Raw genomic sequence first — 15,770 nt, 5'->3', positions numbered from 1 at the left:
GGCCCATCCCAGCTGCGCGTCCTCCTGCCTGCGGAGCTGGGCGCAGACAGACAAGCGGACAGACAAGCGGCGTAGGGACCCGGCGCCAGGAGCAGCAGGTGAGCGCCCCGCGGGTCCCGGCCTGGGCTGGGCGGCTTCGGCGGGGGAGACGCGGGAGGCGTGCACACCGACGGCGGGCGGCTGGGAGCTCAGCTTCCTCGGGAGGCGGTGCAACGCGGGGCTCCCGGGTCTGTCGGTGGGTCTGCCGGCGGGCGAGAGGCATTGGTTGGGGGTCGAGGGGCTGCGCTGCGCTCATGGCCAGGAGCCTGTCCCACTGCGACCCGACCGGCCCCGTCCGGTTCCAGGCGGCGCTGGGGCACGGGTACATTTTTAAGCCAGGGCACTGAGTCAGCCGGCCGGCCCCATGCCAGCCCTTGGGCTCGGTGCGGGGAGCTCGTTCCGCCGGTGAGCGGGGCTGTTCCGGTTCTGGAAGACCCCACCGCACGTTCCCGGACTGGCCCCCACGGGGGGGGGGGAAACTTTTGAGATTGGCCGGGGCTCTCTGTGGGTCAGACAGCAGGAGGAATTTCCTGGGCGTGGGGGGTGGGGATCCAGGGCCAGGGAACCTCGGGCCAGGGTCAGACTCCCGGTCACCGTCAGGGTGTGGGAGTTTCAGGGAGGAGGCGGCTGGGGGCGGGGCAGAGTGGGGGGGGGCACGCAGAGGCCGTGGGCACCCAGCCTCTGGCTCTCGGTCAGGCCCCCTCCCTGGGCCAGGCTGGTGCAGGCATCCCTATGCCTGGGGCGGTGCCTGGTGGCCGCGGAGGGGCCAGGAAGGGCTCTTCACTGTGTCTGTTCCCACCCCAGGCCTGGCTGCCGGGGCAGGCCCCAGCTGGTGGCACCTCCCTTGGCCTGACTCTGTGTGCGCACACACACACACACACACACACACACATACACATACACACACACTACCGGGGCCCTGCCCAGGCCTCTCCCGGTCCCTGCCTACTGCCCTGCCTGGATGGCTCAGAGCTGCTGCGGGCCCTGCCGCTTCAGCCCGCTGGCTCCTGCCTCCTTGGTGCGCCCTGGGCATCTGCAGCCCCCAACGCTCTTTCCCAGGCTCCCCCCTCCCTCCCCCCAGGGCAGGCCCCTTCCTCACCCGCAGCTCCCAGACCTGGGCACACCTGGGCACACCTGAGCCTCAGAGGGTCTCCCTGTGTCAGGGTCTCACCTGGCTCTCCTGGGCCTTCGGCTGACTCCTCCCCGAGGTCACTGGGCTACAGGGGCTGGAGTTTGAACCTGGAGCCTGTCCTTCTGCCCTCCCTGCCCTGCTGGGGCCTCCGCCCCCTCTGCTCTGTGACCAGTGTGCCGTTCGCACCCGGAAAATGACTGCCATGGACAGAAGTGCAGCCTGGGCCGGCCCCTGGGGTCGCATGGCGCCCCGCCCCCTGAAGAAGCCCCGCTCCCCCCACAGGACCCCACCTGCTCCCTGAGGCAGATGCCGTGCCTACACCCACCTCCCCGCTGGTCCTAACGCCCCCACCCGGCCCCTGGAGCTGAAGGCCACTGGGGCCCAGCCTGGGCTCCCGAGGGGAGGGGCCGTCCTGGCTGGTGCCTGCCTGTGTGCCTGCGGGCCTGCGTTTCACCCAGGTGTGTGTCCCTGGACACACGTGCCCAGCGCCCTTGGCTCAGCCCGCCAGGAATCCCATTAAGCAAATACTCGGGCTCACCCACTGAGGTCAGGGGCATTCCGGGCATTCTTGGGCGACGGGCAGAGGAATCTGGCCAAGTCCCTCCCCCACCCCTCCCCAGAGAGGCAGGTGGGAGGCAGTGGCCCGAGGCCCCCAGGGAGGCCTTCCTGCAGGAAGGATCTAGTCAAACCAGAACATCCTGGGCCGCTCCCTGCCCTGGACACCAGCGCCCCTGGTGTGTGGCCATGACTCTGGCAGACCCCGAACATGGAGACCTCTCTCCAGTGGCCTTTCACAGGAGTGCAGTGTGGGTGCAGACACCCCACTGGGCACAGACCACCGGGAACCAGGCTCTGCCCATGCGCCGGGGGTGGGGTCTCCTCTTGATTTTCTCCAGGGTCCCCTGGTCTGGCCCATCGTGTCTCAGGGCTCTCACAATGCCATTCCCTCTGCAGAAAGGTGCTCCCACCCAACCCCCCTTCAAGGCCCTCAGGACCCTTTGCAGAGCCCCACCCCGGACAGCCTCTGGGGGTGAGGCCCCTCTGCTGGCCCGTCCCGGGTGTCCATGTGGAGGATCAAGGGTCTGGGGTGTGGCAGGGCTGTGGTGATGGCCCGCCGGGACATGGGGCGGGGATAGGTGGTCCCAGGAATCTGGACAGGCAGTCGGGGTCCCAGCCCCAGGGCCTGGGGGTCGAGGGGAGGAGACCCAGCCCGGGAGGTATCAGTGCTGTTCTCCGTTCACTCAGGTGTGAGCCAGGCACGAGGCCCTGGACTCGGGCCACACGGAGGTCCGCCCTCTGCTGCCGCTGAAGACGCCATGAGCCAGTCAGGGTCTCTGAGCTGCTGCCCAGGCCCTGCCAAGTGAGTCCCCACCCACCCGGCTCGCCCCTCACTCAGCAGCCGCCGGCAGCCCCGGGAGGTCCAGCTGGGCCCCACCCTTACCGGTCCCTTCCCCGCAGCGGCAGCCTGGGCCGGTCTGACACCATGGCCAAGATGAGTGCCAAGGACCTGTTCGGTGAGTGAGGTTTGAGGAGGGAGGGTCTGCCACCCCCACCCCCATTCTGTAATGCTCTGCTGGGCTCCCACCAAGGGGGGACGCAGGGTGGCCCCGGGCACCCAGAGGCGGCTCAGGGACCCCGGTCCTCCGGGCCCCAGCAGCCCTCCCCCATGCGGTAAGGGGAGAGGCCTGTACTAATAATTCAGGGCCATCAATATTGATTCGGCCAAGCTCCTCACTGCAACCCGATCAGATGTGCTCTGGGTGCCAGGTGTCTGCTCCAGGAAGGCCACCCCCCCAGCGGCCCCTCCCCCAGGCGCACCCCAGCTCTACCCCAGAGGCACCAGCTCATTTACGCCCATGGACAGGGTGCCCAGTGTGGAGCCCCAGGAGCCCCAGAGAGGGCGGGGAGGTGTTAGCCGGCAGCCGGGGCGGGGAAGGCCCTGGCCCGACCCCTTCCCCTGGAAGGGGGGTGGCCCCTTGCACCCCCAGTACAACAGACCCTGACCACAGATGCCACCACCGTCTGAGCAGTCGCCCTTGGGACGGAGGGAGGTCCACCTCCTGCTGGGACCTTGAGCCCCTCCTGGTGGCCACGGGAGACCCACAGAGCAGTACCCCTCAGGTCCACACTGCCGCCCTCCCTGTGGCCCAGCCCGGGGGTCCAGCCCACGGGGACCAGGGTCCCTGGGGCCTGCCCTCTGGGGCGGGTGAGTGACTGGCGTGTTCCTGTTCAGAACAGAGGAAGAAGTACTCCAACTCCAACGTCATCATGCACGAGACCTCCCAGTATCACGTCCAGGTGAGGCTGCGCCGGGGCACCCAGTCCTGCTCAGTGGGCCCCCAGGTGCCCCTGGGCCCCCTGATTGGGGACACTGAGGCCCTGGGAGAAGTGGGCCGCCCTGCACCTGACCAGGGCTCAGCCACAGTGGGCGCGCCCTCCAGCTCTGGGGGCTCGTGGTCTGGGTCGGTGTCAGGCAGACGAGGAGCTGGTGGCCGGCGCAGCCCAGGGGAGTCTGTGCCCTGGGTCCTGCCTGGCAGCCCTCAGGTGGGAAGGTCCAGTGGGAAGGAGGGCAGCGCCCTGGCACCAACACGAGGGGAGAGCTTGAGGGGGACGTTGGAGCAGGGACGCCCTGTGGGAGCAGGTGCAGGGAAGACTTGGGGGGGGTGGAGACTGGTCAGCTGCTCTGGGGACGGACCAGCTGCCGGCGCGGGGGGTTCTCTGTGAGGTCGGTTTGAATTCACTCTCACACCTTAGAAAACAGGCTTTGTAAACGGCCTTCCTGCTGTGGGCAGCTCAGGTGGGGGTCCCCGGACCAGGAAGGCAAGTGCTTCCCTCCCCAGAGGGCCCTCCCCGCCCACAGAGGTCCGGCGAGCCACTGCTTCCTGACTCGGTTTCCTCATCTACACGATGGGTCCGCAGAGACGCTGGGACTTCCTTGGGCTCTCGAACTGGGCCGTGTCGGGTGACACACCCTCCCCACCCACCCGGGCCGGCTGGGGCCATTCTGTGCCGTGGGGCTGGTCACCGCTGCTGGCTCAGTGTCCAAGGTCAGGGTATGGATGGCGGGCGGGTCAGTTTCGTCCCTGTCCTCTGACAGCTGTGCCACATCCCCAGGGGAGGGGACTTTGCCCTCCTTGGTGTGAGGAACTGCCTGTGCCACCGGGCTTCCGGGCCCTGCTCCTGGACTTTGGTCCAAGCTGGCCGGTGGAAGGACCCCCCAGGGGCACTCCCCTGCCCCCCCTGCAGCCAGCGAGGGCGGGGCATCAGCAGGGTTCGCCGTGTGCTCCCAGGTGAGGAAACTGAGGCGCAGAGAGAGGGTGAGAGGTGGAGGCCAGGTCAGACCCGCCCTGGCAACGAGGGTTTTTTTTTAATTTATTTTTCTAAATTAGCATCAGAAAAATTGATGTTGAGGATCGAGAACGTGCAGTTCGGTCTCACGCCGTGGGGTCGCCACCAGGAGCGGAGCCCTGCAAGTCCCAGAAGGGCTGCGCCCCCCCAGACGGCCTTCCTCTGCCCCCAGCCCCACCTGGGGCAGCACACTGCCCCGCTCCCAGTCACCACCACTCTGTCCGTCTGAGTGTCCCCCACAAACAAAACCGTGCGGCTTGTCACTGTCCTCCTGCTTTGTAGACTTGAAGAAAGCAGGAAGGGGGTCAAGGCTCCTCACAGCGCCAGGCTGCAGGGGCGCCTCGGCGGCCCCCTGCTGTCCACGGGCCCTGGCGGCTGGCAGCGTCCTGTCCGCACGCCCGGTGTGCGGACCAGCCAGGCCGTCTGCCAGCGTGGCCTGTGGATTCGCAAGCGTAACTCTTTGAACGGAAACGTTTCATTGTGGCGACCCCCAACGCACCCAGTGTTTTTCGTTTGTGGTTGTGCTGTTGCTGTCACTGTCTGGACGGTGGCGTGGGAGGCGCCTTCCTGCATTTTCTAGGTGCCTCATGCCCTCGGCTCGCACGTGTGCATCCGTGAGTCATTTCAGTCACTGCGGGTGTGGTGTGGGTGCCAGGCTCACTCTGGGGCGGGGGACTCGCGGCTGGTTACCCCGCAGGAGCGTGGAGCTCTGTTGAGAGGGGGTTCCTCCCCCACTGGGGCGCTGGGGCGCTTTCGTCAGACACGGGTGGGTTGGGTCCGGGCGAGCCGACTCCGGACTCTCTGGGGGACGTTGGTTTACTCGTTGAAGTCTTACCGCCCTCGAAGTCGGCCAGTGTGGCTTCTCCAATGTGTGTTTTCTCTTTATGGTTCTTCTGCCTGTTCTCAGTTCGCAGACCTGCCTTTACGTTGCAGAATCGAACTGTCCAGTTCTAGCACCCCGAAAAGCCCGTTAGGGTTCCGACCGGCCCTCGGTCAGCCCTGGGAGCCGACTTGGGCAGCGGCAGCCCCTGCACTGCGTGGGGGGGTCTTTCTGGGCCCCGCACTGACCGAGTGCCTCTAGTTCCTCTCAGATCCTGGCTGGCTTTTTTCCCTGTGGGGTTCTTGCATATCTTTGGTTGAAATACTCCTTGGGTATTTGGTTTTTGCATGCTGCTGTAAATGGTATTCTTATTTTTTTTCCCACTTCATTTTCTGATGGTCTGGTGGTAGACTGTAGAGAAGCAATTGAACTTCTTCGCCGTGACCAAGTGTCCTGTGACCAGGCGGAATGCCTCGACTTTTTCCCAGGGTTCTACTAGCGGAGTCACCGGGTGTTCTGTGTGTCCGTCCTCCGTACTCGATGTCCTCTGTCAGCCACTTTACCATTCTTACTTGGTGGCCCTGGCCAGGACCACAGGGACACACAGAGCAGACCCCTGGCCTCACGTCCCGGCTTGCAGGCCAGCTGCTGCCGCCCTTCTGGACAAAAGCGGTTCTTCTCCGTGTGCCGAGGCCGTTCAGCATGAAGGGCGGTTGAGTTTCAGTAGCGCCTTTTCTGAATGACAGTGATTGTGTTTTGCTTTTTTTTGTTTTGCTGTTGAACCAGCCTTGCGTTTCTGGGGTAAACACACTTACTCATGGTATGTTACAGTTTTATAGTTTTTATGTGTGGAGGTGCTAATTTGCTAACATTTGGTTACGGTGTTTTTTTGCATTAATGTCTACTAGAGATATTGGTATATAACTTCCTGTGTTTATTGATTAGAGAAAGACAGTAAGACACACAAAACATGTGGTAACCAACTGTTATCAGTGAGGTTTCCATTCATAGTGAACTGCGAGTGGTCACCTTTGTGGGGAGTGAAAAGTTACACTCGGACTTTCGAGTGCACGGAGGTCGGCGTCCCCAACCCCCACGTTGTCCGGGGGTCACCTGTGCTTCCTAATTTTCCTTGTGTCTGCATGACCCATGGGTTACTGAGAAGCGTGTTGCTTCATTTGCAATAATTTGGGGTGTTCCGGTCATGTTTTTGTTAGTGGTCTCTGCTTGGATTCCACTATAGTCAGAGACCCTGTATGGTTCCACTCACTCAAAATTTACTGACGTGAGCCCTGGCTGGGGTGGTTGGGCATCGTTTGGATTGAACACCGGTCTGCAAACCAAATGGTCGCTGGTTCGATTCCCGGTCAGGGCACATGCCAGGGTGGCAAGCCAGGTCCCCAGTAGGGGGTGCACAAGAGGCAACCACACATGGATGTTTCTCTCCCTCTCTTTCTGCCTCCCTTCCCCTGTCTCTAAAAAGTAAACACATAAAGTCTTCACAAACGAAAGAGAAATTCACTGACGTGTTTTGGGTCCAGCCGCACGGTATTTTTCGGTTTGGTGATTCTGTGTCTGGCTGACAGCGTGTGTTTCTGCCCCCTTCCCAGTGCCGAGTCCAGCCTGCGCTGTCACTCCTGGGCCTGCAGGGAGCAGCCTGGCCCTGCACCCCCACGGCTGCCCCCACAGCAGCCCCTCTCCCCACAGAGGGCTCCCACATCCCCCCCGCCCAGCCCACTGGGCTCGTTAGCGCTGGTCCGTAGATGAGGTAGAAAATTCAGCAGCAACTTATCCCTGCAGTGACGGTCTCAGAGTTTCCACCTGCAAATCTTCCATTGGGCGAGACTGTGAGCACCTTCCTGCAACAACACTGCTTGAATGTATTTTCCTTCAGGCTCGCTGAGCACATCTTTTGCCGGTTTTGTTACTGAGATGATAATCTTCCACTTACTCATTTATGCGTTGACGTCGGTGCCCTTCATTATTGTGCTTGACACGGTAGCGCTGGGAACACAGCGGGAGCCACCGCTGTGCGTGTCGGCCTCTGGACGCATTAAGACAATGAGCCGTCACCGCATCTGCTCTCCCCACATTTTTACTTTGCATATGGTGTTCTGTCTCGGAAAAATAGTTACATTTTCTTTAAGTCAAATGTATTGGCTTTTTCCCCTGAGCACCTGGACTGTCTTCCTTGCGTCCAAGTCCCCGCCATGAAGCCCCTTCTGGGGCTCTCCGAGATCACGGGCACTTCCTTGTAGCGTATTCGGGGGGCCTGCCCGACAGCTGGGTGCTAACACCCGAGTCTGTGTTAGTGCGGCTGGACTCTGGGGGAGCCAGGCTGGGAGAGACGGGGTTGGGGGAGGTGCGCTGGGCTGGCCAAGGGTCCCGGGGGCTGCCACCACTCGGTCCCTGCTGTGTGCGGGCACGGCCCTGGCCCTGGGGACACAGCCGTAGACCCAGCATCCCAAATCCCCGCCCTCAGGCAGAGAGCACAAAGGAGGTCACACACAGATGAGGTCACGAGTGTAGTGAGGTGACAGAGCGAAGCTGTAGCTGGGAGGGCGCTGGCTCAGACGGGGGAGGAGGGGGCAGAGGCAGGGTGGGTGGGGATCATCTGTGTAGGGCGGCCGGTGCTATCAGGGCTGGGCCACAGCCTGCAGACCTGCACAGAGCAGGAGAGATGCCCTGGGGGGGGGGGCTCTGCCTCTTCCGACCCCCAGGGCAGGTGTTCCTCCCCGGCCCCTGGGTGTGGCCCCTGGGCCCTGGCCCTGGCCCTGGCCCAAGGAGCAGTCTGCCCAGAGTGACCACCCCCCGCCCCCCGTGCCCCCAGCACCTGGCCACATTCATCATGGACAAGAGTGAGGCCATTGTGTCGGTGGACGATGCCATCCGGAAGCTGGTGCAGCTGAGCTCCAAGGAGAAGATCTGGACGCAGGAGATGCTGCTGCAGGTCAATGACAAGTCACTGCGGCTGCTGGACATGGAGTCCCAGGTGGGGCAGCAGCAGGGGCAAAGAAGGTGTGGCCTCTCTGCAGGGGCAGGGACAGGGCAAGGGCGAAGGGCGGGCCAGCAGGGCAAGTGGCCCAGGGCCCGGAGTCCAGGGAGCCAGGCCCCCAGGGCACACCCGCCTCTGGCCACACGGAGCCAGGCCTGGCTGGGCCGGGGGTCTGTGTGCAGGAGCTGTGGCCTCTGCCCCGGGCGGTCCGTGTCTGTGTCCACACCTGGGCCATGTCCCCTCTCTGTGCCTGCAAGTTATGCTTGTACCTGTGTCGGTGGCAAAGTCCATGTGCTGGGCCCACCAGTCACCGCTGCCAACGGCTGGTGTGCTCCACTGGTCCAGCCCGCGTCTTAGCGCCCCCGCACCCCCACCCCCACACGGCCCTGCAGGAGGAGCTTGAGAACTTCCCACTGCCCACCGTGCGGCACAGCCAGACGGTGCTGAACCAGCTGCGCTATCCCTCCGTGCTGCTGCTTGTGTGCCAGGACTCGGAGCAGAGCAAGCCCGACATCCACTTTTTCCACTGCGACGAGGTGGAGGTGAGCGGGACTGCGGTGAGCAGGGGCGGCGGGCCGCTCGGGGCAGGGCGAGCCAGCCTGATGTCCCTCCCCCGCAGGCAGAGCTGGTGCACGAAGACATTGAGAGCGCGTTGGCCGACTGCCGCCTGGGGAAGAAGATGCGGCCCGAGACTTTGAAGTGGGTGTGGGACTGGGAGGGGAGCGGGCAGGGGCCGCCCCCAGGAGGGCACAGCCGCTGAGCATCCTGGTCCCCACTGCAGGGGCCACCAGGAGAAGCTCCGGCAGCGGCAGTCCGTGCTGCCTCCCCGCCAGGGCCCCGCCCCCGTGCCCGTCCACCACTACGCCCAGGATGCTTCTCCCCCCAAGAACCGCGTGAGCCAGCCAGGTGGGCCGAGGGCGCTGGGCTGAAAGTCGATGCCATCCCCTGGGGGGGCTCAATCAGCAGCAGCTCTGCCTCCCCCCCAACCCCTGTCCCCTATCCAGGCTTCTACCGTCAGGAGTCGGAGGATGAGGAGCCGCCACGGGCCGTATTGGCTCAGAAAATAGAGAAAGAGACGGTGGGTCTCAGCCTGATAGTGCCCCCCGCAGGCTGCACCCGCCCCTTCCCCGGGCCAGGGGCCAAGGGGCATCGTGTGGGTCTGCTGGGCGCCCAGCTTGACCCCTGCTCTTGCTCTGACCCCAGCAAATCCTCAACTGTGCCCTGGATGACATCGAATGGTTCGTGGCGCGGCTGCAGAAGGCGGCCGAGGCTTTCAAGCAGCTGAACCAGCGCAAGAAGGGAAAGAAGAAGGGAAAGAAGGGGCCGGCAGGTGCTGGGGGGGCTGGGAGAGGGCGCGGGGGTGGGGTGGGGTGGTGGAGGGGCAGGCAGGGGCTAGGACAGGAACGGAAAGGGGGCGGACTGCATCAGGTGCAGGCCCGACCCACTGGCACAGTGATAGGGCCGGCCAGGCTCACGGCCCGCCTGCCTCGCCCCCCTGTTGCAGAGGGTGTCCTCACGCTGCGGGCCCGGCCCCCCTCCGAGGCCGAGTTTGTGGACTGTTTCCAGAAGACCAAGCTGGCCATCAACCTGCTGGTGAGTCCAGCAGCCCTGCCCTCTGTGCCGACATTGAGGGAGGGGGCCCAGGTCCGCGTCCCCAGTCACCCCCAGCGCGGGCCCCCGCACCCGGTGTGCCTGCCAGTTGCTCACTAGCGCCCTCTCTGGCCCCCAGGCCAAGCTGCAGAAGCACATCCAGAACCCCAGCGCCGCGGAGCTTGTCCACTTCCTCTTCGGGCCTCTGGATCTGGTGCCTGGGGTGGGGGGGCGGCCGGGGTGGGGGGAGCAGCAGGCGGGGCTGCCCTGCTGAGGGTCGGGAAGCCCGTGCCTCCGCCGAGGTGTGCAGCTGGCCTGTGGTGCTGCGGGCTGGGGCAGGGCTGGGACCCGCTCTGAACCGTCTCTTGCCCCAGATCGTCAACACCTGTGGTGGCCCAGACATCGCACGCTCCGTCTTCAGTCCCCTGCTGTCCCAAGAAGCCGTGAGCTTCCTGCGGGGCCACCTAGTTCCCAAGGAGATGGGGCTGTGGGACTCGCTGGGGGAGACCTGGACACGCCCTCGGTACAGCTTTGGGCAGGGAGGGCTGGGGTTTCTGGGTGGGGCCGGCTCTGGCTCACCCTGGATCTCCCACCTCAGCGCCGAGTGGCCTCAGGAGCCGCAGCCGATGCTGTACGTGCCCAAGTTCCACAGCGGCTGGGAGCCGCCCCTGGACGTGCTGCAGGAGGCCCCGTGGGAGACGGAGGGGCCGGCCTCCGCCCCTGGTGACGAGGTCAGACGCCCGCCCTTGCCTCCTCGGCCCCCCTCCACCCCCCTGCCCCCTGCCCCACACCAAGCCCAGGCCGTCCGGTCCCCACAGCAGACTCCAGCCAGCCGGTTATCCTTTCGAAACTCCCCGAAGCACAGCCTCGTACCTGAGCCCACAGCCCCTGGAGACGTCCTCCCCGCGGTCGGCTCTGCACACGCTCCCAGGTGAGCCCACCTGTGAACTCACCACCCTCACATAGCTTCTCTGACTGCACGTGTACGTCTTGGAGCTGTGGCTGGAAAGTGACCGAGCACTGACCAAGCCACTGAGCTCGAGGGGCTCACCTGTCCCTGTCCCCGTGCTGGAGTGGGTGTAGGCCCGACCGCAGAGCCGGAAGGGGGACAGCGGGTCCCACGGGCTCCCCCCACGCCTGCCCCCACCTCTCTCAGGACCACGTCCCACAGCCCCAGGGCCTGTCCACACCCCTCGCTTGGGATCAGCCTGGGGAGCAGGCCACCCTGCCACACCCAGGACGCAGCTGCAGGAGGGGAGGGTCCCAAAGCCGGATTTTCACAAGGGCCCCTGTAAGGAGCATTTTCCTCTGATGTGGCTGGCCCCCTCCGGCCAGTCCAGATGGGGGCCTGTAGCAGACACCTCAGCCACCAGGACCGGCCAGAGGGCTGGGCTGGGTGGCAGCCACCGGCTGCCCTGGGCTGAGGTCAGGGTGCCCACGGGCAACCCCTCCCCCCAGGGCTCTGATGCCACGTGAAGGGGCCTCGGCTCTGCAAATGTCTGGCCTTCTCTCTGTGGTCAGCTGCTTCCCAAGGATGGATGTGACCCTGTCATTTCTTGGGTCCACACCTGGATCTTGGGGGCTGGGCCTGGAGACCCCCAAGGTGTCCTGGGTGGGCACCGGCCTTGCTGTGCCCAAGGCACCCGGGTCGTGCCAGCCCCCCCCACTGCCTGCTGCCTGGCCCCCCCCTCCACACCGGGCCCCAGACGCTCTGCGGCTGCCACAGTTTCCATTCCCCATGACAAGCTGACGCTCTCTCCACTGCGACCTTGGAGAGTGGAGCAGAAGGCAGCTGAGTGCCTGGGAAGCGGCTCCCCCCAGTGGGGCCCCGAGGCCCAGGAGACCCCAGTTCAGCCCCTCCTGCTCCACTCAGGGGCTACGAACCAGAATCCGCATCAGCCATGGCCAAGTACGTCAAGGTCCTCTACGACTTCACAGCCCGAAATGCCAATGAGCTGTCCGTGCTCAAGGGCGAGGTCCTGGAGGTGAGAGCCCCACTTCTGCAGGAGGGGGGTTGCGGGGGGGGGGGGCGGGGCGGAGGCAGATCCATAACCCTGGGATCTGGCTTGCCTGCCACTGCTTTCAAGCAGGGCCTACCCTGGAGCTCCAGTCTGGTTCCACGGCCCCAGCCCCCTCCCCCAGCAGATACTGGATGAGGGGCCCCCTCCCATGGGGGCGAGGACCAGGGGACCCTCCAACCCACCAGGGGGTTGTCACTTGTGCCCACCCCTGGAGGCAGTCCTCCGGATCCGGTGCCAGCGCCAAATCTAGGTTGCCCCCCCCCCCCCCGGGGAGGGGAGTGGAGCGTGTAAAGTGTGGATCTCTGTCTACAGCCAGGCTGGGGGCCCCTGGCTCAGGGTGCTGTGGGCATGTGGGCCCCTGTGGGCTGGCAGGAAGGTTACCCTGGGCCGGGGCACCTGGAGTAGGTGGTGACGGTTTCCGTAGGGCTCTGGGGCTCAGGGGAGAGACGCTAAAGCTGTCTCTGGGCCATCTGTGGGGGGTGGGGCCCATGCGGTAATCCCAGCGTCCCACACTGGTGCCGTGGTCAGAGGGGCGGGGGCGCGCAGGGGGCAGTGGACCTGCTGACCAGGAGTGACAGCCGGTGTGCGGCGCCCCCAGGTGCTGGAAGACAGCCACCAGTGGTGGAAGCTTCGCAGCCGCAGCGGCCAGGCAGGCTTTGTGCCCCACAACATCCTGGATGAGGTCCGGCCGGAGGAAGTGGGTGCGCCCACGGAGCAGGTGAAGGGGGCGTGCGGCCCTGCTGCGGGGCTCTGCCCTGTGGCCACTGGAGCGAGTGACAGGAAAAGATGCTGTGCGGGAGCCTGCATGGGGGGGGTGGGGGCCTGGCTCAGGTCCTGGGAGGGAAAGCGGGGAGGGGTTCCTCACCCTCTCCTGACGCCAACCCCGCGCGGACCGCACGATGAGTGATGCTGATGGCCCCGCTGCCTGCTCTCCCCCGACCTGCAGGCTGGTCTGAAATACTGGGGTCCTGCCAGCCCAACGCACAAGCTGCCTCCGAGCTTCGCAGGAAACAAAGAGGGTGAGGGGGCGGGGCAGGGAGGGGGCGGGTTGGGGGGGGCAGCAGGGCCGGGGGCACCGGGGCCAGCAGGCAGGGCCTGAGCTGCTGGCTCCCCAGAGCTGATCCACCACATGGACGAAGTCAATGACGAGCTCCTCAAGAAGATCAGCCACTTCAAGGCACAGCCACAGCGGCACTTCCGCGTGGAGCGCAGCCAGCCCGTGCGCCTGCCGCTCACCTACGAGTCGGGGCCTATGGAGGTCCGCGCCTGGCTGGAAGCCAAGGCCTTCAGCGCGCGGTGAGCGGGCAGCGCTGAGGGCGGGCAGGTGGCTGCGCGGTGAGCGGGCAGCGCTGAGGGCGGGCAGGTGGCTGCCACTCCCACACCAGGGCCCCGCCACGCTCACAGCCACCCGCCCCACAGGATCGTGGACAGCCTGGGCATCCTGACCGGCGCCCAGCTCTTCTCGCTCAACAAAGACGAGCTGAAGAAGGTGTGCGGGGAGGAGGGCAGCCGTGTGTACAGCCAGCTCACCGTGCAGAAGGCCCTCCTGGAGGTGAGCCAGGGCACGCCTCCTGCACCTCCCTCCCCCCACCTGCCCCGGGTGCCCTAGGCTGAGACCGCCCCACTCCCGTTCCTAGAAGCAGCAAGGCGGATCGGAGCTGGAGGAACTCATGAACAAGTTTCATTCCAAGAACCAGAGGAGGGTGGAGGATGACAGCTAACCGGTCCCGCCTGCTGTGCTGCCGCCCTGGCAGGGGCAGAGGCAGAGGCAGGGGCGGCCGCCCCAGTGCATGGAGTGTTATTTTCCCACATGTATGGATTTCTTGCCCTGGACACAGAGGGAATGTGCCAGCCGCGGGCCCTGCCCCTGGCTGGGGGTTAGCTCACTTGCCTTGTGGCACAGTGCCTGACCTCAGGCTCAGTGACGTCCCAGTCCACACCCACCTGCCTGCTCCAAGGGCCACCTCAGCCAAACTTGCCGCCTGGCCATGCCAGCCCCTCACCTGCCTGCCCACTGCGACCAGACCCGGCCTGGGCCCCTCCCCAAGGCCGTAGAACCCCCTCCCTCTGGCCTCTTCCTGGCACTTGGGAATCTGTCCCTGTCCTGCCTCCGAGACGCTCACTTCACACCCGCCTGAACCCCCTCATCCTCACAGCCCCAGGCGCACTGTGGCCTGGAAGGGCAGCTGCCCTGGGCTCGAGGCCGACCAGGCTGGTACCTGCTGCCCCAGGTAGTGCCCACAGCTCCCACCCCGTGCACTGCCCCCCCCCGGGGTGGCCTGGGGGTACCTGCTGGGCTCCCTCTGCCTCTTCAAGGAGCAAGTGTGGACTGGACTCGTCCGAGCACTGACCTTGGACACCCCACCCTCATCCCCTCCCTGAGGCAGAGCCCGAGGAAAGGAGCTTGTCTTCGACCAAGTGTCAAGCCAGCCTCGCCCTGCCAGGGTCCCCGGACTCTGCAGGTCACAGCCCAGGGCTGAGAGGGAGCCAAGCTCAAAGGCCGTGACATTAAACCCATTGTCTCCTCGTGGCTGCTGTCTGTCTCCTGGAGCGGGGTCGGGGGTGGGCTGTGGGCCCTGCAGCCGAACTGGAGTCCCACCCTTTGTGAGGGCAGCTGGGCAGGCGCAGGCGGCAGGCGGCAGTTGAGGCCCCAAGTAAGACCACTGACTCCAGAGCCCAGTGTGGGGCAACGCGGGGACCCTCCCCTCCCCTCCACACCTGTCCGAGAGGGTGTGGGAACCTTCCCAAGAGGCGAGGGGTTCAGGGAGGCCAGAGGACTGTCACCGGAGGGGAGTGGGTGTGGGGGAGGGGCGACAGAGGAGCAAGGGAGGGTTTGATTTGGAGAGCTAAGCTGAGGATGGGGTGGGGGGTCGGGAAGGAAGAGGGTGCTGGGTGGCTGGACAGCGCTGACAGTCAGCTGGGCCGCCACGGTGCCGGAGCAGGGTGGTCCCTGAGGGCGCAGAGGGCCAAATGCTGTGTCTACTGGCCCCAGACCACCTGGCCTGTGCCCACCTTTGGAGGTCGCTGGCGCCCTCTGCTGGCGACTCTGTGAGCTGCCTTGTCTGGCGGCCGGAGGGCACACTAGCACCTCTCTGGTTCCCCAGTGTCTTGACCTACATGGCGGCACAAGAGTGGATGGACCAACCCTGGTTCGGTGAATCCAAAGGGCCCAGTCTTGGGGCCTCTGCCTGCTGGGCAGGGGTGTCTGAGTGAGCTCAGGTGCAGGAGGGCAGGTTGGGTTTGGTGGGCTGCCCCTGGGCTGGTGGACCTGTGAGACAGGACCGGTCCTCAGGCCTGGAAAGCCCAGTGTAGATGGGACAGGCCACCCTGGGCCAAGTCCGTCCAACGGGGCTCGATCAAGGGGACTGGCGGGTGTCTGGTGCCCTCTGGGCCACCGCTCGAACCTGACCACCGCTCGGCCCCTCTCTCCAGGGAAGGAAGGACCCAGCCCTGCCTCCGGGCCAGAAAAGCAGGCCTGCCCTTGGAGCCGGGCAGGACCCTGCAGAGGGGCAGATGGAGCCCCAGAGGGAAAGGGAGCAACACCCCTCCCTCTGGAAACCCACAGACCCACCAGGCCGGCACCACCAGGAGGTTACAGGTGCCCCAACAAGACCACTCCGCCATCCCCACCAGGCTGAGCCCCTCCCTCAGGGTGGGGATGGGGCCCCCTCTGGATGGGGCCAGATGTCCTTGTTCTCATGGGCCGGAGGGAGGGCCCATGGGGCAGGGCTCATGCCGCTCATCCCACTGTGTTGGCGTTAAAAAGAATTTCTTACAGAAATGAGCTCATCCCATGTTGACTGCCAGCTCTCCAGAAAGCTGCCC

The 15,770-nt window shown here is 65.2% G+C and overlaps 1 protein-coding gene across 3 annotated transcripts; it reads left to right on the top strand.

The window, feature by feature from the left end:
* On the top strand, positions 1–14,472 carry EPS8L2 (EPS8 like 2). Of its 3 annotated transcripts, none has more exons than XM_053658177.1 (21): positions 1–98; positions 2,417–2,531; positions 2,630–2,685; positions 3,405–3,469; positions 8,170–8,331; positions 8,727–8,876; positions 8,954–9,033; positions 9,116–9,240; positions 9,339–9,412; positions 9,538–9,664; positions 9,839–9,927; positions 10,064–10,138; positions 10,299–10,447; positions 10,523–10,655; positions 10,743–10,855; positions 11,798–11,909; positions 12,544–12,663; positions 12,892–12,964; positions 13,061–13,241; positions 13,365–13,497; positions 13,583–14,472. In XM_053658177.1, exons 2-21 carry the CDS (start codon positions 2,488–2,490, stop codon positions 13,664–13,666), a joined length of 2,145 nt encoding a protein of 714 aa, XP_053514152.1. In that variant the 5' UTR covers positions 1–98; positions 2,417–2,487; the 3' UTR covers positions 13,667–14,472. The 3 variants fall into 3 exon arrangements, with proteins under 3 accessions (XP_053514152.1, XP_053514151.1, XP_053514150.1); XM_053658176.1 differs by lacking the exon at positions 1–98 and adding an exon at positions 2,126–2,201 and having other exon boundaries at positions 10,746–10,855; XM_053658175.1 differs by lacking the exon at positions 1–98 and adding an exon at positions 2,126–2,201.
* The last annotated feature ends 1,298 nt before the right edge of the window (positions 14,473–15,770 follow it).

This window comes from Artibeus jamaicensis, unplaced genomic scaffold (genome assembly GCF_021234435.1).
Source record: "Artibeus jamaicensis isolate MK-2021 breed Jamaican fruit bat unplaced genomic scaffold, CSHL_Jam_final scaffold_537, whole genome shotgun sequence".
Taxonomy (NCBI): domain Eukaryota; kingdom Metazoa; phylum Chordata; class Mammalia; order Chiroptera; family Phyllostomidae; genus Artibeus; species Artibeus jamaicensis.
This window is presented reverse-complemented; position numbering and strand designations above follow the sequence as displayed.